Source organism: Patiria miniata, unplaced genomic scaffold (genome assembly GCF_015706575.1).
Source record: "Patiria miniata isolate m_02_andy unplaced genomic scaffold, ASM1570657v1 HiC_scaffold_17, whole genome shotgun sequence".
In the NCBI taxonomy this organism is placed as follows: Eukaryota; Metazoa; Echinodermata; class Asteroidea; order Valvatida; family Asterinidae; genus Patiria; species Patiria miniata.
This window is the reverse complement of record NW_024037055.1, coordinates 14,791,691-14,815,340: the sequence shown is the minus strand read 5'-3', so window position 1 is coordinate 14,815,340 and position 23,650 is coordinate 14,791,691. Positions and strand designations below refer to the sequence as shown.

Here is a 23,650-nt window from a genome sequence, read left to right as displayed (position 1 = left end):
AGGGTTTTCCCTAGAATATTCTTCTGGGCTTTTCCTCCCACCTCTAAAACTGTAATTTCTTGTCATTGTCTCCTCTTTACAGGTTTCTTCAGGCTTGCGAACTACAGTGCCTAGAGCGCTTTTGAGGAATCATTGGTTTCCTTACCAGAAATAAATAAATAAACAATGCAATAATAAATAATGGTCTGATGTCATTTACATTATATGTTCTCATCGTAAACTTGTTCCCCTTTGTTTCAGACGCAAACCCCAACAGCTTTGAGTTAATATCGGACGCCAATGCCAAGTCCCACGTGCAGACCGATCTGGCATTGCGCGGCGGGTCTATCTACATCACACGTCTCAAGGCAAGGAACCAGGCTAAACTTGTAGCCTCTCACGAGACCAGTGGTATCAGGGTAGATCCTACTCCTCCGGTGGTGAGTTAAAGATACATCCTTTTTAATTTGTTCAACTTCATTACTAGACCCACAACTCAAATCTGCAATGATGGGTGAGCTTTTTTGTGTGCCCTTTCGATAAATCTGTGTATCATAAATATATCCAATCTAGCTGAGAAATGTGTGCATCTGTCAATTTTGATTACACATGAAATGCGAGTCTAATAGTGTCACTAGTCATCCTCAGAACGAAGCACCACCAGTCTCTCTCAATAGGCAATGCGTGGGGCATATAGCTTTTTCTTTTTGTGTGTGTTGTTTTAATAGTTTGTCGCACAAGAATTTACAGGGTTCGACCTTAACTTATTTTTTTACTAGCCAGCTGGGCTACTGAAACAGACTCTAACTAGCCTGCGGGCATTTTCACTAGCCCGCATGTTTTTCTTTTATAGAGTGTCTCATAAACAACAATGTGCATACATGTAAAACGTGTATCTTGAGGCAATCGACAATCTTGTCAGCGTTTTTAATAAACAGATCTAATAATCTAACCCTAAATTGTTAATAAGATTAGACGCAAATTGATACAGGTTTGCTTTCTGAATTTAATGATTGATTTTTTCCTGTCCTTTCATCTGTGCTGTAGCCCAATAATTTTTGACTCGCCAGCCGGGCTACTATAAGGAATAGTTTGACTAGCCCGCTGCTGTTTTGACTAGCATTTGTCTAATGGGCTACCGCTAAAGTCGAACCCTGATTTACTGTTGGGCTTTGAAAAATACTGGTAAAATTCTCTAGAAAGGGTATAAAGCAAGAACTTTGGTGGAAACTTACCCAAAAGTGATGATAATTTCTGTTGTAGATGAGATATGTCCGCGGAGGCAATCTGGACGGGGAAGTTGAAGAAGTCGTCAATGGATATTTGTATCAGAACAGTCGCAGCACCATCCAGGCCTCCTGGCTGGCTGTAGATGGACAGAGTGGCATCAAGAGCTACTGGGTGGCAGTGGGAACCGCTCCATGTCAGTATAGCATACAAACTAATGTCACAAAACGGAAATAGTCATTTAAGGATTTGAAATGTTTTATAGTCAGATTAGGTAGGATTTGCAAAAACTGATTTTCAAAAAAAAAACCTGCTTGAATTGACAGCACTCACCCAAAATGTAAATATTTTTCATGTGTAAATATCTTCAACAGTGGCGTTTTAAGTGGCCCAAAAGTGTATGTGTTCTTGTTCTGTAATTGTGGGGACTTACACTCGTCTGTGCAAGGTATTTGTGGGGACCGAAAATGCTATGGGGACAGCAGAAAGTCCCCATAACTCGGTCCTAATTTCCCTAACAATAAAGAACTTCCCCATAACGTGGTGTATGCCTACCTACCTACACACACATAATGTGCATTTTCACACATTCAGAAATGCTGATAACAATGCATGTAGCTGTCAGAGAGTCAGTGGTGTATGGCTTCCATCTTTGTTGTCCGTAACTTGTGAAATCACATCATTACTGACACTCGATGGTGTTTAAAGGGAATATACATCATTTGCTTTTGCTGTAATTTTCAGAAATGGATGGAATTGGGGGGTTGGAAATATAAAGCAAATATAGTTACACTGACTTTTTGGAGGTTTTGGGTTCGAAAATGCTATAAAAACCAAGAAAAACGATCATTTTCCTGTAGTCTGGTTCCCTGACTCCATATAAGAAGAAACAGAGCAGTTTACATACATTGGGGAATTGTAAGGTCAGGGAACCAGTCTAGCTGGCTCGTACCCGTTCATAGGTTTGTAATCGATTGCAAACAAGTGCAATGGTCAATTGGGGCCAGTATTTGAAAAAAAGCCAGTTGTTTCCAACGCTGATCGGCCGATCAGCGTTGGAAATTGATATAAAAATACAACTTTTCTTGAAAATGACAGTATACCAGGTGCCATAATTTTACAGGATGCTTTAGACTGTCATTTACCAACATCCTATTAAGGTATTTCGCAAAAACTTGGTAGTTTTATTTTTCGATGTTTGCAAATGTTGTATATTCCCTTTAAGTGCACGCGCACACTGTACAGTACCGCTTAATTTTAGTTTTCACAAACTGATACCCAAGTACTGCGTGTGTACTCTCAGTAAATTTGTTTGTTTTCACGAACTGAAACTGTCACCAGTTAAAAGATTTTTACTTAAATGTTTCTGTAACCCCACAAGTACACGGATGAAGTAAATTTGTGTCAAACCTTTCAAAGCCGTCTTCTCTGAATTAAAGTCTGCCACATTCTTTCGTGTCAGTTCATGAAAACCAAAATATTGATTACGCGGTTCTCACGAAGTGCGCACCACACAGTACTTGCGTTTCAGTTTGTAAAAATTGTGGATACATGTAAAACGTTCAGATTTTGGCTGAGCCGAACAACTAACATTCTTTTGTCTGCAGCTACCATACCGTTAGTCTCTTTAGCTCATCAATGTCAAGATCTAAACTTGAAGCACAAAAGAGGAGCAGTTTTGTGTGTTGGCAATAAACAGTAATACAAAGATCATTGACATTTATCAAATTGTTTCTTATAGATTCTGAAGACATCCGTCCTTTCTCCGCCCTGGGCTCCAAGAGCGAGGGCATCCTAACTGACCTGAATCTCCAACTGACCGAATCATCAACCTGCAGCGATGAGGCGTTCACCGTTGATTGTCGACCGGTTTACTACGTGTGTGTCAAGAGTCAGAACGGTGCAGGGGCATTCAGTGATGTCATCTGCTCCTCACCAATCAGAGTGGTGGAGGAAGATCAGACAGGTGGGTTCTCATGAAGTATAAATGGCCAATACATGTATCCAAACTAACGTGAATGCGCGGCGCATTTGACGTCACAGAAGTTTTGCAGCAAAATATGTGGGATTTGAAATTTGTTCAACTCAAAGAGCTATATTGAATTACTAATGCACTAACTCGCTGTACAAAGTGAAGCTTGCTGGGCCCATCCATGTTAGTGCACAAACCTATTGAAAACTTCAAAATTTAGTACTGCTATTTGCATATCTGTGTTTGTATTCTATATATATCAGTGCGTTGTCAAAGCCGATATGCCCAAACGAAATGCACAATCAGTATTTAAATGAGCGCTTCAGTTTGCTCTGCGCAAACAACGTAAACGTGTACGTCATACTTATAGAAAGTGCGCTTACATTGTTCGTGTATGTTGTACTTGCGCCTTGCATCTTAATTCAAAATTAATTCCATCTAATTTCATTATGTTCTACAAACATGCACTTGAATTCAAAATGCCTACACTGGATCAGGACAGCTTCAAAGTAACTCAGCGGAGAATGAGTAAAAGTGCTCTAGTAATTTAAAATAGTTCTATGGTTCAACTGCAGTTTTGCAGCGTGATGTCACAAATTTGTGTTTCAACTTTTTCACCCCAAATTTGCTGTGTGAGCACATCAAGCAATGAAGACAAAGGTCTCTGATTAACACAATTTTCATCGGATACAACACAGTTAGGAAGTTTTTATTGTATTCTACAAACTTGATTTCCATTCATTATTGTTTTTTTTATAGGTTACGTGACTGATGGTCCAACCACGCTACAAGATATTGATGCACAGCAAGAAAGAACTACTGTCACTATCTGGTTTGATGACTTTGAGGTTGGTTGGACTTTTTTAGTGTCAATCAGAAACATTCAAACTGTAAACCAACATTTTGTTGCACGACTTGCTCACAATTCAAGATTATTTTCTTTTCTTTTTCAACTCGGTCTGCATAAATCTGGTTAAAAACCTCACACAAATGTAATTGAGAAGGGAATATAATGCCAAGAAACACTCACAGCAAAATTTGCCATGGTGAAAATGTGATCAACTTTTGCTAAATTCGCACAACAAATTCATTTTGACTGCACTGGCTTTAGTGCTGATGAGTGTGAACCAACCTTTAATTGACCATTTCCCTGAACTTTGTAACTGCATAAATGTGCTTATTCATACAAATGTCATTGTGAAGGGAACATAATGCAACGTGAAATTCACCAAGTTGAATTTACTGAAATTTGAATGGTGAGATTCACCAAGTTGAATTACTTGTATGAAATTTGTACCCCAAATTCTTGCCTGATGTCAGGAATTTACTTTTGGCTTTCACGCTGAGCGTGAACGAACCATAGAGAATAATTGAACAGTTCACCTGAACCTTATTACTGTCTTCCAATACAGAGTGAGTTGCATGGCATATCTCACTATGAATGGGCAGTGGGTACAACCCCCGGGGGTGAGGATATACAACCTTTGACCTCAGATGGCATAGTGCCTGGCGGTGATGAAGGGGAACCAGGTAAAGTATATTAATTTGCAACATTTAAAATCCATACATGTATAGATTTCAACAACTGTATTATTGACCCATGTGGTATTATTATTATGGTTTATTTATTTGAATTAAAAGCAGCCCATAGGCTGAAAACATTCAAATTTAAAACAGGTATTTTAGTTAAAAACTACTTAAAATACAATCAGTACATCTTTAAATTGTAAATTGAAAGGTACAAATCATAACGGAAGAAATTATTCATTATCATTAACAGACTTCTAAAGACAAGACATTGCTGATTAAAACTGGAGTGTAAAACTATTTAAAATTATGTTTAAAAATAGAGAGTGGATCACAGAGGCTATACTAATTATTGACAGGTTACTAAAGACTTGCTAATCTAGACAAGAAATTGCTGATTAAAACTGGAGTGAAAAATTATTTAAAATTATCAGTAAAAAAGACCTGGATCACAGAGGCATATTACAATTATTATTTTAAAATTCTGGCCAGTGATGGGATGGGAGACTTTTTGTACGGCTCAGTGTTACATCTGGGTATGATAAGACTAGAAACGGTTGTGGTCCTGAGTTTTCTACCTTGCTTGTTATTATTTTCTGGTGGGAGCGTAGGTCAAAATCTGGTCGAGTACAAAAGTTTGCTTCCAAAGTTGTTGCACTACATTTTCCGTGCTCCGTGAGCACAAGTGGGATAACAAATTTATTGTCAAGCAAACTTCACGCATAGTAAAGATGATACATGTACACTGTAAACATTTTTGAGCGAGTTATCCTATTATACTTTCATGCAGTAGGAATGGTGCGCGCATCTAACACAACGTGATATGCAGAGTGCAATATGAACCATAGTATAAGGAATAATACCTCACTGTTGTTTGTCGTGGATCGACCAATCGGGATCAAGGATTCAAGTTTGCTTGAAGATAATTGTCCTGCTCACGTGTTAAAGATTAAATCATTTTTAATGAGCTTTTCCGCAGAAAATGATTATTAGTGAGTTATTTGCAAAACAAAGGAAAAATAAAAACCAGCCCCAATAAAAAAAAAAAAGTATTTCTGATGCACTGCACATTTCTTTTTGCTTAGGAAGCAAATTTCTCCGCTCCGTTGCATAACAAAATTAATTTTTAAGTTAACGTTTTCTTGTTTTCTAATTTTTGTTTCCTTAGGATTGGCCGCCATGGGCAAGGCCCAGTCCCCTCTGCCCCTCCAGCATGGAGTGACTTACTACAGCACACTACGAGCCATCACCAATGCAGACAATGTCTTAGAATCCACATCCAACGGCTTCACAGTGGACATCACTCCACCAGAGATTATGATCACTGACCTGGGCCAGTACGATGCAAGCGTGGACCTGGTGAGTAGATACTGCCTGTCTTTCACTGTACGCTCCTGGTGCAGCTTAGACAATAACATGACGCTGTGATTTGGGATGATTATGCCAATAGATGATACACATTTTGAGATGTATAACACTTTCATACTTAGTCTGAGCTGCTCAATTTTGGTGCGGCAGGCTGCAACCTTTGACACAAACCGTGATACTTATAATGGATTTATAATTGTTGTCTATAGCCATGGAAATGAAGTAAAATTGAAGTAAGCCTAAGTATTTTTTGTCATAAAATATTGAATGACAAGGATCTATTTAGGTGTATATAAAACAAATAATGAATGTTTTGTAATTCGTACAATGGAAGGAATATTTCATTCGGTGAAAGATTGACTGTTCCATTCAAGTCGGCACAGTCAATCTTTCAGCTCATGAAAATATTCTTTCCATTGCATTCATAAACATTATTTGTATAATATTTGATGAGGCATCACCATTTGTAACAATGACTTTCTTCTCTTCTAACAACTGAATTAGTACCAAGTCTCATAGAATGACAGTTGAGTTATGGTAAAATTCTAACATATCTGCATAATACTGCAAGAAGTTAAAAAGGGCTTTATTGTCTTTGTCGCTTTATTGCAGATCCTAAACAATATGAAAATGTTCTGATATTTTTAGAAATCAACTTAACTCTTTAGGGTTTACTGATAATTTGCAGTCTACACTTATTTTTTGGTACAAAAATATATTCAGTAACCTTTACTTGAAGTAAGGAAGTACTGGCCTCAGTTTGTGTCATGCGCATCAACATCTGCACTCATACTTGGGCTCCAACCAATTCACAGTGTGTAACTTACGCCATGTGAAGGATTTATGCACCAAATTTGTCGTGCACCTCTGAAAAGCTGTCACAGCAATTTGTTTACTTCAAAAACAAAGCTTTACATTTCGTGTATCATTCTTGATAAGGTGAGCATTGACAGACATGGCAATAATCACGATCAGTCAGTAAAATGTTCCATTTTCGGTTACCAAGCCAAATCGTACACCACCTAAAATGCTAACAAAAGTTACGCCATAATTTGTTGTGAAATGTGTCATAACTTTAATGTTGGGTAAAGTGAAATGTTGTGCAACTTATGTAAAACAACGTGGCTAAGTGAAGTAGCGTCATTGAAATGGGTGCAGTTTCATGAAATCAGCTGCTGGTCTCGCAGTATTACTGACCAATGGAATAATATTCTGTCTAATTAACAGAGCCTAGAAGGTGGTAGAGGCCTGTATCAACCCAACACAGACTCCATCGATGGCACATGGGATGCTACAGATGGAGAGAGTGATATTACTGCTACCTATTTCTCCATGGGCCAGTACCCAGGAGGAAGCGATGTGTATCCAGTCACACCAACCAACAAATCCTACATTCCATTAGCGCTGATAACTCCTACAGATATAGGTATGGTGCGACTGATTTAGAATTTCTTGTTGGTCTAGCATAGGTTTTATGATGTTGATATTTTGTGGAGTTTTTTCAGCCTGTCCAACTGACTGGCTGTGTAGAATGTGTGTTAACTTAGTATCAATGGTCTCTTACTAGTTTGTTGACTCCCTTGTTGGCCGTCGGACATTGTTTCACAGTTCGTTCATGAATGGTAAATGGCGCTTAATTGTGACCACTTTCAAAAGCTCCTCAGGACACACCATATAATATATAATATATAATGTATAATATATAATAATAATCGGCATTTAAGAATGCTCTTATTAGTGAACTAAATCACAGCGCTTACAGTATTATTATTACCCCTGATCATTGGGCCAATTAAACATTTCCAATACCATCTCAGCTCCCTGGGGAGTATACAGCTCGATGCTGCCTGTTAGGCGCAAGCAAGCTATAACCATCTCTGCCCTCACAGGTACCCATTTACTCCTGGGTGGAGAGAAGCAATGAGTGACAAAGTGCCTTGCTCAAGGGCACACGCACCATGACCCCGGCTGGACTCAAACCCACAACCCGCAGCTTTACCCACAGACCACGAATTCAGTGCCCTTAACCACGAGGCCACAGCACTCCACCATGCACGCGTGCATACTGGTTCGCGCATGCACTGCGCGAAGTACACGTAACTAGTTTTTATCCAAATGTGCACAAACCCATTGCGAGTTTGTTTGAGCATATGACTTACAAGCGATTGTCCCCCATGGTCTCCCACAACTCTCTTTGTTACCATTGAGGGGGTTCTTGTTCATAAGGGGTAGGGAGTCCACAAATCTATCACAATTATTACGGTCAAAATGGGAATGAAGGATGACGAAGGAATGCCTTTGCCGCAATAAAATAGCTTGTGACTTGATCTGAAGCTGAAGGACTTGTGAAAACTCGTGAAGATTGACAGACAGCTCCTCTAATTTCACCAGTTGATAACCACCCTTGTTTCTCGTCTCCAGGGATGCCCAATATTCTCACAGTACGTGCAATCAACAGCGTTGGGCTGAAGCGGACTGTTTATACCACAAGTATGACTGCTGACAACACGCCGCCTAGTGTTGGTCAGGTATGTATATCCTTGTTGCAGAACATCATTGCCAAATGTCAGTCATTTTATTATTTCCTTTTACTGTAAGCGGTATGGTAACATTTTTCATTCGTAGTGTATATCTACATGATATACACTACACTGAAACCAGTTTGGGTGTAGGATGTGATGTAGGAGATTATGACCGTAGAGTCTAGAGATGGAGCTACCCTCAGACTCATTTTTGTCAACATTTTCTGTTGGTTTCCTTTGTAGGTCCAGTGCCCTGCCTTCATCCAAGCCAACAGTGCCGTGTTGTGTAGCTGGTCTGATTTCCTGGATGCTGAGTCAGGCATTGGCCACTACCGCATGTCTGTTGGCACAGCACAGGGTCTTAATGATGTCTTCCTATCCGGTGACCTGCCTGGGTATCTTTCTCACTACAGCATCAAAGGTTGGTTATTCAACTAACTTAATACGGCTGGGAATAACACACTTGTCGATGGACAGTGGCTTCAGTCACTTGCATAGGCTTGTATTGCCAGTCGAAGCCAAGTAATTTGGACACGGTCTTACAGTTTGCATTCCATTTCAGTCTTAGGATGTGAAAGTATCATTACATAGTGTTAATAGTCGGTATTCAACACACTCAGCTTGACAGGATGGCAGAACTTGTGCTAGATACTTTCTCTGCACTTAAACAGTAGATTCTTTGGCTGTAAAAGCATCAACTTTTTTTGGGGGGGGGGGGAGTTGTTAGCTTTTAACCTTTTAACATCTATAATGTAAAGAAGGAAACTTTAACAAGGATGTTTGTCTGAAATAAGGTTAATTTTGTTTAAATGCATAACGTTGAACAAAGAAATTGACTGAAGCGAGCTTTGAACCTGCTACTGTTTGATTGCTGTTTCGGCCTATGTTGTCTGTTGCCCAGTTTGTCAGTGTCTGTGTTCGTGAAGTAAGGTTACCGAATATCTTTGTTGCAACTGTTTTATGGCAATACACATTTACAAACCTTTTACTTTTTGACTCCATGCATGAATGGTACTGTGTTGCCTCAATCCTCACGCTGCATGATTGCATGATTTTTTGCAATTTCTAAATTGGAATATCCACAAACTATATAGACCCTTTGCGTGACCACCTGTCATAAGAATCTCTCTAATTCTCTTTGAGGGGGTACCTAGAAATGAAGTCCATACTTCAGTGGCCCAAAGTTCATTGCAGGAATATAACTTTGTACTTTGCAGATCTGAATCTGATTCACAACAAAGTCTACTATGTCACTGTGAATGCCTTCAATGCTGTCAACCAAAGCACAATGGCATTCTCTGGTCCTATTGAGATCGATGATACACCTCCATCATACGGCCTTGTAGTGGAGCTGTCTGGCGTGTACAGCTACAATTTCAGTGATCCTATCGATGTGCCAGAATGGGACTGCACAAACGATGAGGAATGCTTGAGCTTGGACGGAGAGTGTCTGGAATCGATTACCCAGCTGCAGATCCTGTGGCAGCCGTTCACCGACGAAGACACCAAGATCACCAAGTATGAGGTTGCCCTGGGCACCACACCAGGAGGGTCTCAGATCAAACCTTTCTACGAGGTGTCTAAGGACCAGACTTCGGAGCTCATTACCAACATTGATCTGAGTAGCATCCGTAGGGTCTACGCTACAGTAAGAGGCTACAACGAAGCCGGCCTGACCAGCACCGCTGTGTCCAATGGCATCTACGTCAGCCGGTTCAGTGCTGGACTTCAACCTCTCAGACCATTCCAAGTCAAAGATGGAATCACCGATGTAGACTTGGAAGACTCGGACTTCCAGACCTCGCTGCATGAGATGAGTGCATCCTGGGATTTCAGCGGGGATCCGTGTCCAATGAAAAAGTACGAGTGGGCTATCTATAGAATCGATGAGCAAGAAATTCAGCCACTGACTGATGTTGGAGGTAATACAAAAGTTCCTTCATATTGAATCACTTTCCAGGGAAATTTCATGTCATTTTTATTCATGATAGGCTAGTCCATCAAACACAATTTGTATTTCATAGTCCTCAATTAACAACATGCTCACTACAGCTGCATTTGCGTGTCATCACTTGTTTTGACTTTTGGACGAAAAGTTTTGATTTTTTTTGTACCGAAAAGGTATTTATGGATGGGAAAAAAATATGTGCTTGGTTGGTATTAAACACTATGTTTAAGACTGGTTGGAGTCTGGAATGCTGATAATTACCCTCGGCGAATTCCAGATTCCAACCAGTCTTAAGCGTAGTGTTTAACACCGCCCAAACACACATTGATTCCCTTATTTAAAGTTTCTTTGCATGTTCAATGTTTCTCAATGTTATAAATCATACTCCAGTCCATAAAACAAACAGGCAATATCGTCTTCTCTGCATTCACAATGGAACTATCTGATTCAATTAGTTCACAGTTTTCAACTAATTCTGGTATTCTTCAAATTCATAAAACAGAGCAGACATCAGACTCCAACACGGACGTCAAAATGACAGACGGTGAGACCTACTACACCCTGGTGCGTGCTACCAACGCCCTGGGCCTGGCCGTCACGGTCCGATCTGATGGAATCACCGTCAAGCGTGATCCCTTGATACCTGGCCAGGTCTATGATGGCCTCCTAGTGGGCTTCGATCTGACTTACCAGAAGGAGACTGATAGCATATCCGCAAGCTGGAAGGGCTTTGGAGAAGGGACACAACCCAAGGAATCCGTGGAGCATACAGGTTTGTTGGCCAGGCTTATTGTTTTTGTCTTCCATAAAATGAAATCAGTGATGTGCTGCATTTCATGAACAGTGATTCAGTATTTTTTTTCTTCACTGGTGTATTTTTATAGACACTCTTTACTCAGTGTTGTCCCAGCTTTTCAAGAAGAAATAAACAAGTTCACTTAGGTGGGACTCGAATGCACGACCTCCTGCTTGCCAATGCAGGCATCTTACCACTCGACCACCGAGCTTGTCAGGGTCGGTTAAAAACGGGATAGCCATGCTAACACAACTTGCAAAACCCAATTTCTGATAACCATGGAATTTTGAGCACCATTCTCTGTTCACAGGGCTTGTGCAGAAATTGTTCTCTTACCCTGTAAGCACAGATCCTTGGTTATTGCATGTATGCCTACACAGTTGCAAACATGCTGAAATTTCCTTAAAAAGCTGTAAAATATGATTGCTGTATTCAGCACATTTGTTTAAAAACATTAATTAATAAAAATTCTTTGCCGACAATAATCAGAGCCATGAAATTGGGTCCAGAGCTTTTGCTTTTTGTTACTGTTTGTAAAATATAAATCTAAATTATTGAGCTGAAGTTGAATCTTGTTGTCTGGTTCCAAATCTAAGTCTTAAGCATATCGTTATCATGTCTGAATCTAACTAAGCCATGATGACTACAATTCAAACCCATTTTGTATTCAATGAAAGTGCATTCTAATTTGGATGCAAATCTAAGCTTGGACTTGAGGTCGCACATTATTTGTATACCTGTTTCTTCCAAACATAAGGCAATGATGAAGTTACCAAAGACCAAACCACCCAGCAAACTGTGGATTACTATGAGGCAGCCGTTGGTACCGACCGCCGCTACCCCAAGACCAGAGACAACGTGGTGCCCTTCACCAACGTCGGTCAGAACACAACGGTCACCTTCACCAATCTTGACCTCACCGCCCTAGACTCTACGTACTACGTGACGGTCAGGGGACACAGCGCTAGTTTCTCCACGGCAGAGGTGACATCAACTGGGATCAACGTTGGTGTGGACAGCAAGGTCGTTGGTAAGTATCTACTCATTCCATATCTTACTTTTCAATATCAACATGAAATTGCATACCAGGAAATCTCTACTTGAAGGATCGGAATCAGTTTACAAAAATAATTGAATTTCTGCAAAGGACCTTAAGTTGTGCATGTACAGTACAGTACACACTTTGTGAACCACTCCTGAGAGTGGTTATGCAGGAACCACTGCACTGGTTTACATGCATGTACATATGACTTTTATTTTATTCTAAATGTGGACAAATACAGAGTGTCTTCATGTCAGTGCAATACATACAGTGGTTAGTGTTTGAGACTCTGCTCGACTTTCTTTTCGTCATCATTGAGGAGATTCTTGTGCACATGTAGTACATATCGTCACCGTTTACACGAACTGATCATGACACGTACACGCTGTGTGGTTTCAGTTCGTGAAAACCGCGTAATTAATAATTTCGGTTTCACATACTGACACGCGGGTGTGCGCGTACACTGACACGTAATAGAAAACTTTGGTGTTCACGAACTGAAACGCAAGCATGTGGCAGAAATACAATTTGGAAAAAAATGCTTAAATTGAAAGGTTTGACACAAATTTTTTCTCTATCCGTATACTTGTGGTGTTACAGAAACATATAATTAAAAACCTTTTAACTGGTGAAATTATGATGGGTGTCAGTTTGTGAAAATGAAAATGTACGGATGGGTGCATGTAGTACTGGGGTGTCAGTTCGTGAAAACCAAAATTACGCAGTTCTGTAAAGTACGCACATGTGCCGCGCACTCACGCACCACCGAGTGTCAGTTCATGGTGTCGGTAACGATACGTCCTGTTGTTATAATCCACTATCGAGCTGCCTCTGCAAGAAGAATATTTTGTGCTTCATATGGGCAATCTCCTAGCTGTACTTTCCAGATTGTTTAGCAAGACTCCAATATTTCTATTGCCCAGTGTAGATGCAATGTTTCCAGTGACCTTGTTTGCTGCTAACTTTATGCATGTTTATTTGGTAGCCAATACCCAAATGAGCTGATGTTTCAAGTTCAGAAATGTCTACAGATTGATTTCAACCTAATGTATTGTTTGTTTTGGAATTGACTGTGTTTATATTGGCATGACCATGCAACTCCATGTCCTATTTTGTTGCTTTTTGTCCTAGTAACTGAGGTTGACATTCCAGACTTTGTGAATTCCCTGTCTGCGGTGCAACTCAACTGGGGCAAATTTGAGTCCACCTTCCCCATCCTGCTCTATTACGTCGGCCTGGGCAAACCCTCCCCTGCCTCCATCCCGCCTGAAGACATGGACTGCCTGGATATGCTGTTGGGGACGGCGCAGTCCCAGGCTACCTTCAGTGAGAAGCCCATGTATTTTGTGGGCAAGGACACCTTTGTGGAGGTCAAAGGCCTGAATCTGACGCAGAAAGGGTCCTACTATGTCACTGTTGTGGGTGAGTGATGAACAGTCTTATTGCAAAAAACCATCTCAAATCTCAAAGGTATATTTCAATCGCTGGACATACTTTGACGTATGTGATGCGATCAGGCTAAATGAGTCGTTTGTTGGGAATTTTCATTTGGAGCTTCAGGCCAAAATTGGACCACTTCATCACATCACTTCATCACATCACTTCATCACATTTCTTGGTGTTCCGACTTCCATAATTTTTGAATTAAAGATGGTACCAGCATGGGGTTTTCACAGTAGTAATAATGCTGAGATTGTGCTCTCTTCAAATCTATAAAAAAAAAAAATTGGCCAGGGTCGGCAAACGACTCATGTAGCTTGATCGCATCACATATTCATTGCAACAAAAAAGTTGTATCATAATTTTAAAACTCTGGCTGGTTCGGTTTCCAAAACAGAAACCTGTTTGAGATGTTATTACCAATTTTTCTACTTTCAGGGATGAATGAAGCAGGTCAGTGTAACTCCTCTACCAGTCACTTCTCTGTGGATATCACTCCACCCATTGAGGGTCGACTGCGTGCTGGACCGTTCTATGGCATGGTAAGTGCTTGCTGGAACAATGTTAAGTCTATTCATTGAGTCCATCCCATTGGTATGGCTCTGTGCTGGTCCAGTCTTCCACTCACATTGTACACTCATCAGAGCATTGTAACTGCTCCATTTCTTTCACCCCCTGCAGCCTGTGACATACACGGACAGCATCGAGTCAATCCCATTGGTATGGCTGTGTGCTGGACCAGTCTTCCACTCACATTGTACACTCATCAGAGCATTGTAACTGCTCCATTTCTTTCACCCCCTGCAGCCTGTGACATACACGGACAGCATCGAGTCAATCCCATTGGTATGGCTGTGTGCTGGACCAGTCTTCCACTCACATTGTACACTCATCAGAGCATTGTAACTGCTCCATTTCTTTCACCCCCTGCAGCCTGTGACATACACAGACAGCATCGAGTCAGTCCCACTGGTATGGCTGTGTGCTGGTCCAGTCTTCCACTCACATTGTACACTCATCAGAGCATTGTAACTGCTCCATTTCTTTCACCCCCTGCAGCCTGTGACATACACGGACAGCATCGAGTCAATCCCATTGGTATGGCTGTGTGCTGGACCAGTCTTCCACTCACATTGTACACTCATCAGAGCATTGTAACTGCTCCATTTCTTTCACCCCCTGCAGCCTGTGACATACACGGACAGCATCGAGTCAATCCCATTGGTATGGCTGTGTGCTGGACCAGTCTTCTACTCACATTGTACACTCATCAGAGCATTGTAACTCCTCCATTTCTTTTTACTCCTTGCAGCCTGTGACATACACGGACAGCATCGAGTCAATCCCATTGGTATGGGAGAATTACAGGGATGATGAAAGTGGAATCAAATCATTCAACATACGTCTCGTGCAAGCTGAGTCATGTGATGTCGAAGACGACAACAACCTGCCACCGGTACCTGGCCAAGACTGGCTGGTACTCGGCCCGGATATTAGAGATTTCACATTTGTGGACCTGAACTTAGAGGTAAAACTTGCTTTTATATGGAGGGACGATAAATAGAGAATGCATGGAAGTCTTGCGTACCAGTTACTGATTATAGTCCAGTTAATACTGACTGACGTCTAGTCACAGACCCCGTGTTTGAATTTACCCAGTTGTTGTCTATGTGATTGGTTAAAGAAAGTTGAGGTCAGCAATGTTACTTTGATAAAAGTCATCAATTAACACAATTTTCAATATGGTGTAAATTGAAACGCCCTTTTATTGTTGAAAATTGAAATGCTCATTTATTGCCCTTGTTTGAATGGGCCCAGTCAGGACATAATGCAAAATATAGGACGTTGCACACGTTGTAGATCCTATACATGGTGCCCGGATGTGCTGTATTCTCATAAAATCTTGCAGGTTTTTGAGGTCAACTTACACACTCTGTTGTGATGAAGTAAATTTGTGTCCAACCTTTCATAGTGTTTTTTTTGTCTGAATTGTATTTCCGCCACAGGCGTGCGGTTCGGTTCGTGAAAACCAAAATCATTACTTGTCAGTGTACGAAGTGCATGCGCACGCCTGCATGTCGGTTCGTGAAACCGAAATTATTGATTATGGGGTTTTCACGACTAGACAGCACCCATCGTGTGCATGTCAGTTTGTGAAAACGGTGACGATTTGTTATGACTTTGTGAGTTTACAATTAAAAAACATCGGAATAGATTAGAACTAGAATCGCTATTAGTTTTTTTAAGATATAATTTATTCATGGATATACATTATTTTGACACTATTTAATTCAGCCTATCCACTCTTTGTTTGTTTTCCAGATGAACCACCCTTACTTTGTCCAGTTGTTAGCCGTCAACCAGGCAGGAGATAGTATCCAGACCCAAGTGGGACCCATCTTTGTTGACTCGTCTGAGCCGACTGCAGGACTGGTGGTTGATGGAATGGACTTCAAGATGGACATCACTGACAGCGGAGACAGAACCCAAGTTGCTGGTAATTTGAAATTTTTACAAAACACAGTAACAGTCGAAGAGTTTGTTTTCCAAAACGTATTAAATGCCATTTTGTTACCTTTTAGAATCCTGCTCTTTCCCAGTTGCCCAAAGTCTATTTTGGCAGCTTTTATATAGTTACACACAGTTTGAGAATACAATCAAGCAAAAAATGAAGTTTTGAAACAATTGTTAATACTGTGTATGTTCGGTAAGTTTTCATAACCGTGCAACTTTTTCACTTTTTTTCCAATGAATTTATCACATTTTGGAAATAAACGCTTCAGTTAGAGTAATGGACTGCTTGCACAAAAGTGTAGATTGTGCTGTATGTGATTAATTTTCTCGAGTTTCTAATATGCAGGAAATAAGGTGCCCATTCACTCCAACTTGATGCTTTGGGGTTTTTGTAACACCACTAGTGTATGCATTTACTTTTTTCTCATCCATTTCTGTTGAAATTGCAAGTTTCCATGACATTTCGCATCGTGGGTACAGAAATGTCTATGTACGGACTGACCGTGGACGTCCCAATTGTTGGTCTTTCTTCCTTGTAGTTCTACCCCATAATCCCTAAGTTACCAGATCACATCAGTTTGGCGCAAAGTACAGCCAATATCACAATGAACACAACATCTGTAAATGCATAAATGTACCGTCTTTGCTTACTGTTACACAATGGATGCATAGCATCACTCTTTGGCCACCATTGAGGTTGCTTCTTGTGCACAGTGTCTACAAGGTTCATGATGCAGAAGTTAATTTTTAGTAACTTAAAATCTATAATTTACCATTTTGACTTGACTTTGCAGGCACAATCCTACACTTGCCCAACCCAGTGGGCCCACCCTGTCCACTGAGAGACATTCCCTTCACTGACCCACAGTGGTCAGCGATGGACTTCAAGGGACTCTGGAACATGGACAGGGAGAACTGGGAACTGGAGTACCAGTCACAACAGGTAAAGTCAAGTCAAGTGTGTCGCATGCCAATATGACCCATCAGGCCAGCGTTTATCTCCGGTTTCAGTGGCATGAAATAACTGAGAATATATCTATTCCCTCCTGGATGGAATGCCAGTCCATCACAGATTACTCGCTAAGGTCAGTGCCCATTTATCCTCCTGGGCGGAGAGGGGCAAGTGGGGTGAAGTGGCTTGCCTAAGGACACAACATGCGACCAGCAGCTGAATTTGAACCCCCGACCCTCTGATCATGAGTCACAAACACTTACCACTTGGCCACACTTCCCCACTATACTCACAACAGGTTGGCTGACAACATTTGTCTGGAAATTTTTCTCACCACATCTGCTTCCACAAAGAGTGGGAGCCATGGCCTAGTGGTTAGGGTTTGTGACTTATGATCAGAGGGTCAGGGGTTCGAGCCTAGTTGCCAGTCACCATGTACCTAGGCAAGTCACTTTACCCCCACTTGCCTCTAACCACCAGGAGTATAAAAGGGTACCGGTATTAGCTGGGGAGAAACCTGCAATTGACTGGCATCCCATCCAGGGGGGATAGAAATATTGTCATGCAGTCATTTCAGGCAAAGGAAATTGGAGATAAACACTGGCACGATGGGCCACATTGGCTCATGACTTGTGATTCATTTAATGATTTGGTTTGAATTGTGATTTGGTGAAACATTATCAATTTCTTTTAAACATTTTGGTGCTTAAGTCGCAAGTTTCAATCACTGGTTTCAATTTTTGTTTTCTTTTGTGTATATTTGATTCTCTAGGTGTTTGCATCCAATGAGAGTTTGACAGTGAAGATGGAGCGGGACACACGAGGGCCTCGTATGCTGTCTGGAGCATACGTCACCAATGCACAGATTGTCAGGAGCTCAGAATATGAGGTCAGTCCTCCACTCACTCGATAAACTTTTTTTTTAAATTAACAAAGAGAGATATCCAGTAACTTCTATTGTGTGTAGAAATTTCTATCCAGTTATGACAAAAGCATGATTTTTACCCACGGAGTTCTATCCATTGACTTAAATCTAGTGAGGTCTGTTTAGGGATTTATAACTAGTTATTCCTATTCAGTTAGACCACTTCGTTCCCTGCTTACATGTTGGACCTATAAATGCATATTTCCGTAAATTAACCGCTAAAGTAAAGTAAAGATTAAATCCAGTAAATCGTGCATGCTACTGCGAGCATTGAAAAACACGTCCTACCGTCACGAGCGCTAAAGAAAAAGAGGACGATAATGGCAGGGGCTCTGACTATTGTGGGCGCTGACGCAGGAGGGCGCTGTGGCACGCTATAGCAAAATCTTTACTTTAGCGGTTAATTTACGTAGCTAAGGAAATATGCATTTATAGGTCCAACAGGTAAGTAGTCCCCTCGTGGACAACCAAACACCATAGTTTGGGGGTTTTTCTTACCAGTGATTTCAATCTGGTTAAAAATGTCCAGTGATTTATGTCAAGTGATTTCTCTCGGGCCATATTTCCACCCAATAATTTCTGTCAAGCAATATCCGTTGAACCAGTTTATTTAGCAGCAATATCTATTCATTGACTTTCATCCAGTTATTCGATCCAGTTTTCCAGGGTTTTTTTTTCTGTCTGATGATTTCTCTCCAGCACTTTGCTGAATTTTAAGTGTATTTGTTTCAGAGTCACCTATTAGTAGCTGGTGAATTACGTTTTAACTAAAAGTTATTGTTGTTATTGTGGGTGATGCGGTAGCTGTTTATACTTGATGAGTTTGTTTTGAAAGTGCGATAAACGTGGGTTTGTTACCATTTAGAATCCAGCCCTCTCCCAGTCGTTTAAAGTCAGTTTTAACGGTAATAATAAGGAGTGAATTTGTGCTTGGCCGGATTTAAACACTAATACTCCCAACTGGTCTTAAGCATAGTGTTTAATACCCGCCTAGCATATATTTATTCCCATTCATGAATGCCTTTCCGGTCAAACAGTCAAAACAAGTCAAAAATAATAAATTTTGATTTTGTTCAACAATTTTGCTTCATGTTTTTTGAAACCCCGCGCTGGCTAAGTTATGGTATTTGCCTTTCGTGAGTTGTCGTAAACAACTCCTTATATGGAGAGTGGCGTGCACGTTCCGCGTACTGCACGATGTGGACAGAACGTAGCTGTGTCGGTGTAGAGTGAATTAGGACTATCAAATATGGACTCATTGGTAGCATTGCATATGCCTAACCGAGGATTTGTGAACGTTCAACCAATAAAAGGGTGAAAAGGGACTGGATTTCATAGGAGTCCAAATTTCTTGTGACACTGGAAAAATATTCAAGACCAGCCAGCCGGTATTTTATCAACCGCTTAAGACTGGCCATGTGACGGGCTCTCGACCAGTGGGAATGGGTTAGCTGTCTTAGCTATTTATGAATAGCAGTAAAACACATAGTTAAAGCATAAAATGTAGTTTTAGAAACATGTTAAGACTCCAATGGGTATCGCATTTTTGAAAATAAACTCTTATTATATTTTGCTGCCTCAATTTCTTTGCAGTTTGACCTGAAAGCTGCCTCTCCTGACCTGCAGAGTGTGACCAGCATTCTATTCTGGGATGGCCCGGATGGGGTCATCGGGGAATATGACTTTGGTGGACGGGAGAACTGGCAAGAAGGGATATGTCAGTGCTGCTATGTCAAGCCTCTCAACCAGGTAAGTACAATACAATAGGCCAGACAACTTTTGGTCAGTTTTTAATTTTTATTATTCGCTTGTTTTTACACGGTTGATCCCATGATAAAAAGAATTAATCAAGAGAACTACTTTGACCAGCATTTGGAATGTTGTAAGAAATTAAATTTCTCTTTGTGGTCCGGGTGGTTTCTTAGTGAAAGTAGGCTATAGCTCTAAGATACCTCTTAGGCCATCAGCCTCGGTCCAAAATTTTGGCCACCGGTATCGAATGAGGGGGATAATCGTCATAGTGATCTTTGGCAAGGTACACACCTCCAGAGTTGGAAAATATGTGATAGCACTGCAGCGGTGGCAGCTTTTTGGGTGTTATCACCCTTTTTTTCAAAATGTCCATCAAAATGGTTGTTACCACATCTAGGGGCGGTATACCTTGCGCATGCACACTATAATCATTTATGCCCTGATTTGATACTAACCAAACCCCCAGGCTGATGGCCTATCTTTAAAATTCGAAACAATTTCATTCAAGTCCGTTTTCTGTTATCAGGGGAGAATTTGGGTTTGAAAGAAGTGAAGCTCTGAGATCTCAATCTAAGTTTGAAACAATTTGAATTCAATTCTTGTTTTTCTGTTATCAGGGGAAAATAGGCCTGTAAGGTTCGAAAGAAGATCTGAGAGATATCCATCTGAAATTGGAAATAATCTGATTCATTTCTGATTTTCCCTTTCCTTTTTTGAGAGGAAGATTAGAGTTTGATAGAAACTGATTGGCCTGTTTAGCCCATATCTGATTTTGAAGTAAAAATATAAGAAAATATAACTCGCACTGGATAAACAATTCTGTTTTTTTTTCTTATCAACTTCATTTCTTTCCACAGTCTGCCTGCCCACTGTGCAATTGTCTTGACTTCCTTGGCATCAATGAGGACGATAACACAACCTATGCCGTTCCGACCTTCAAGGCCCAAGCCACAACCGAAGCTGCCCAGCCACTGATCATGACAGAGGCTCCAAGACCCTGGTCTATCGAGAAAGCCGACCAAAACGGAGACAGTGTCTTGGATGAGGACAAGGGGAGAGGGATTCTACAGAGAGCGTGCGGCTTCCAACTCTATCCCAGTACGTTGATTGTATTGTTAATAAACAAATAAATAAATTTGGGGGTTAATCGTCTTTACTCGCAGCAGAAGCTGGATAACGAAGGATGCAGTTGCTACAATGTGGTCAAACCGAAGGCATGTAAAGTCTCCTTAGGAAGCTGCCATACAACTCATGTCTTACCACAGAGCACAGCCAGATTGAATTGTTGAATCTGAGGAGGAAGGAAAACCAGAGAACCCGCAGAAAACCCTCGTGGCACAGGAGAGAATCAGTGAACAACTCTACTCACATATGACCCAAGCCGGGAATTGAACCCGGACCATGTCAGTGAGAGGCGAACGCTTTACGCCACCCATGCCACCAATGTGGATACAGCAGAACACCGCTATAAGGAAAACCGCTATAATGAAAATTTGAACATAATGAACATCCCCTTTGGCTCCTGAATTTGATGTACAATTATTCTGTATATTTCTGAATTCATTAGAAAATGCATTCGTATTGTCCATTTTTCTTACCAAGAATGCTTCTCAATAGGATTCAGATGTCAAAAATGCTCATTTTATGAAATAAAATAGCATTGGTTGTTGTGGTAAACTGGTCCTCACCACGCCGCTATAAAGACAGTTGTAAGAATGATAATAGCAAGGTAGGGAACCAGTCTACAACACCGGATCCACTATAGAAACCAATCACCTTTCACCAAACGGTGTTCGACTCGTGTGCCGTGGTGCATGGGTTCGAATTCTGACCGTGGGAACATGGTGCTTGTGCTCTTGAGCAAGGCACTTTACCATTATTGCTTCGTCCTTCGGATGGGACGTAAAGCCGTAGGTCCCGTGTGTTGTGTAATGCACGTTAAAGAACCCAGTAACACTTATCGCTAAGAGAAGGGGTCTGTCCCGGTGTTTCTGGCAGTGGCTGCAATGTGCGCCGCAGCACCTTGTAAACCATTATAAGGTGCTACATAATGGGTCTCATACTTCTCATAAACTTTATTTACCGTTCTTTAATAATTGACATAATTTCCAGCACCTTGAGTACCTAATTGTTGGTAGATACGTGCGCTATATAAGACTCCGGTATTATTATTATTATATAAGACTCCATTATAATTATTATTTTCACCAAACGTAAAAATTACAAACAGTGAGAAAGCCTTTAACTACTTGTGTTTACAAAATCAACTCAGAAAGTCTGGGAGCGGCTATTAAAGTTTGTCATTTTGTCAGTTTACATCAAGGTACAATTCAGTAATTTTCTACTGTCTCTTGCCAGATGGCGACGCATCACAAGCAGTCTTGTGGTGCCGTTACTTCAAGGATGAGTGGCCGATGTCATCCAGTGTTGTAGATCTAGACTTCGACCCGTCAGTGGAGGAGCGTCATTACTCCATTAGTTTTAAGGTCATGCCATTTGATGCTGATGAGGTAGGTCAAAATAGTCTGTTAGGCCAAAAAAAAGTCTCCGGTTTCTGGTATGCGCGCGAGCCGCCGTAGCCATGCGCGTCGGCAAAATGAAAATTTTTTTTCAATAAAAGATGATGTCTCAAAACCGCCAAACTCACTGGTTTGACTGGAATTCTGCTGCAGCACAGTTTAAACATGTTTTTAGATGGGGGTATGATCGAGAATAAGCTTTATGTGGACTCTCTGGACTCCCGTACATTTTGCACTAAGTTTAGTCGGGCACCATTTACAGTCATCGGCCGACATTTGAAGCAAAAAAGTCAGGTAAAAAAAAAAAAAAAGCCGCGTCGCCGCACCACTTTTTGGGCAAGCTCCATACCAGAAACCGGAGACTTTTTTTTTTGGCCTTAATTGGAGTTATTTTTGTCACCATTATTGCTGTAATTATTATTTGTTTGTGTGCTATTTGTGATTGTGTATTGAACCAGATTTAAGGCACATAGGATCATTTGCATTTACCTCAAAAGTAACATACTGAATTATTATCAAAAATCTTACTTGGATTTAATCCAAAGATTGTACTGGTACTAAACACCCGTGAAATTATTCTGTCTAGTTTGCTGTTATTTAGAATAAATCAAGAAATGTATGTGATTTCCAACAATCATTCGATTGACTGATTTTTGGAAATAACGAGTGTCATAGATGAAATCCTGTTTCGTGATCCAAACATTGTGCATGGCTTTTCACTGTTTTCTCGGAAAGCGTAATATCCACTGAGCTGAAACTTCAACAGGTTAGGTTTTGAATATTGTATTTTGGATTTTGAGTGGTGATATTATTAGAACAGATGAGCAAAATTCATTTGCAGCCCCCACCCTCTGGAACAAACTACCCAATCACATCAAGGATGCCCCAATCCTGGACACTTTCAAAGCTAATATTAAAACCCATCTGTTCACTGCAAATTATATATAATGTTTGTGTTTTCTTTGTTAATTGTTCTGCACATTGGGACCCCGTGTAAAATGCGCTTTATCAGAACGGTTAATTATTATTAAGCAAATGATCCTGTAAGCCTGTAACTTTATGATTAAAACAGAATGTTCTGTGTTGTCATCAGGAGACACTGCTGAATTTCAACTAGGAATGCGGTTAAAATTGGTGGGTTTAAACAATGTACGAGCTCATATAAGG

At 40.7% G+C, this 23,650-nt stretch overlaps 1 protein-coding gene across 1 annotated transcript in view; it reads left to right on the top strand.

Moving 5' to 3' along the window:
- The window catches only part of LOC119723937, a 153,580-nt gene that overhangs the window by 108,550 nt on the left and 21,380 nt on the right, over nucleotides 1-23,650 (top strand). Inside the window, 21 exon segments of the mRNA XM_038194850.1 lie at nucleotides 241-419; nucleotides 1,243-1,402; nucleotides 2,948-3,172; nucleotides 3,938-4,026; nucleotides 4,591-4,708; nucleotides 5,874-6,064; nucleotides 7,301-7,499; nucleotides 8,495-8,601; nucleotides 8,839-9,016; nucleotides 9,813-10,517; nucleotides 11,046-11,315; nucleotides 12,097-12,369; nucleotides 13,513-13,803; nucleotides 14,260-14,363; nucleotides 15,134-15,349; nucleotides 16,144-16,318; nucleotides 17,130-17,278; nucleotides 18,060-18,176; nucleotides 19,806-19,961; nucleotides 20,822-21,062; nucleotides 22,323-22,474. Coding sequence (XP_038050778.1) covers nucleotides 241-419; nucleotides 1,243-1,402; nucleotides 2,948-3,172; nucleotides 3,938-4,026; nucleotides 4,591-4,708; nucleotides 5,874-6,064; nucleotides 7,301-7,499; nucleotides 8,495-8,601; nucleotides 8,839-9,016; nucleotides 9,813-10,517; nucleotides 11,046-11,315; nucleotides 12,097-12,369; nucleotides 13,513-13,803; nucleotides 14,260-14,363; nucleotides 15,134-15,349; nucleotides 16,144-16,318; nucleotides 17,130-17,278; nucleotides 18,060-18,176; nucleotides 19,806-19,961; nucleotides 20,822-21,062; nucleotides 22,323-22,474 — 4,295 coding nt within the window.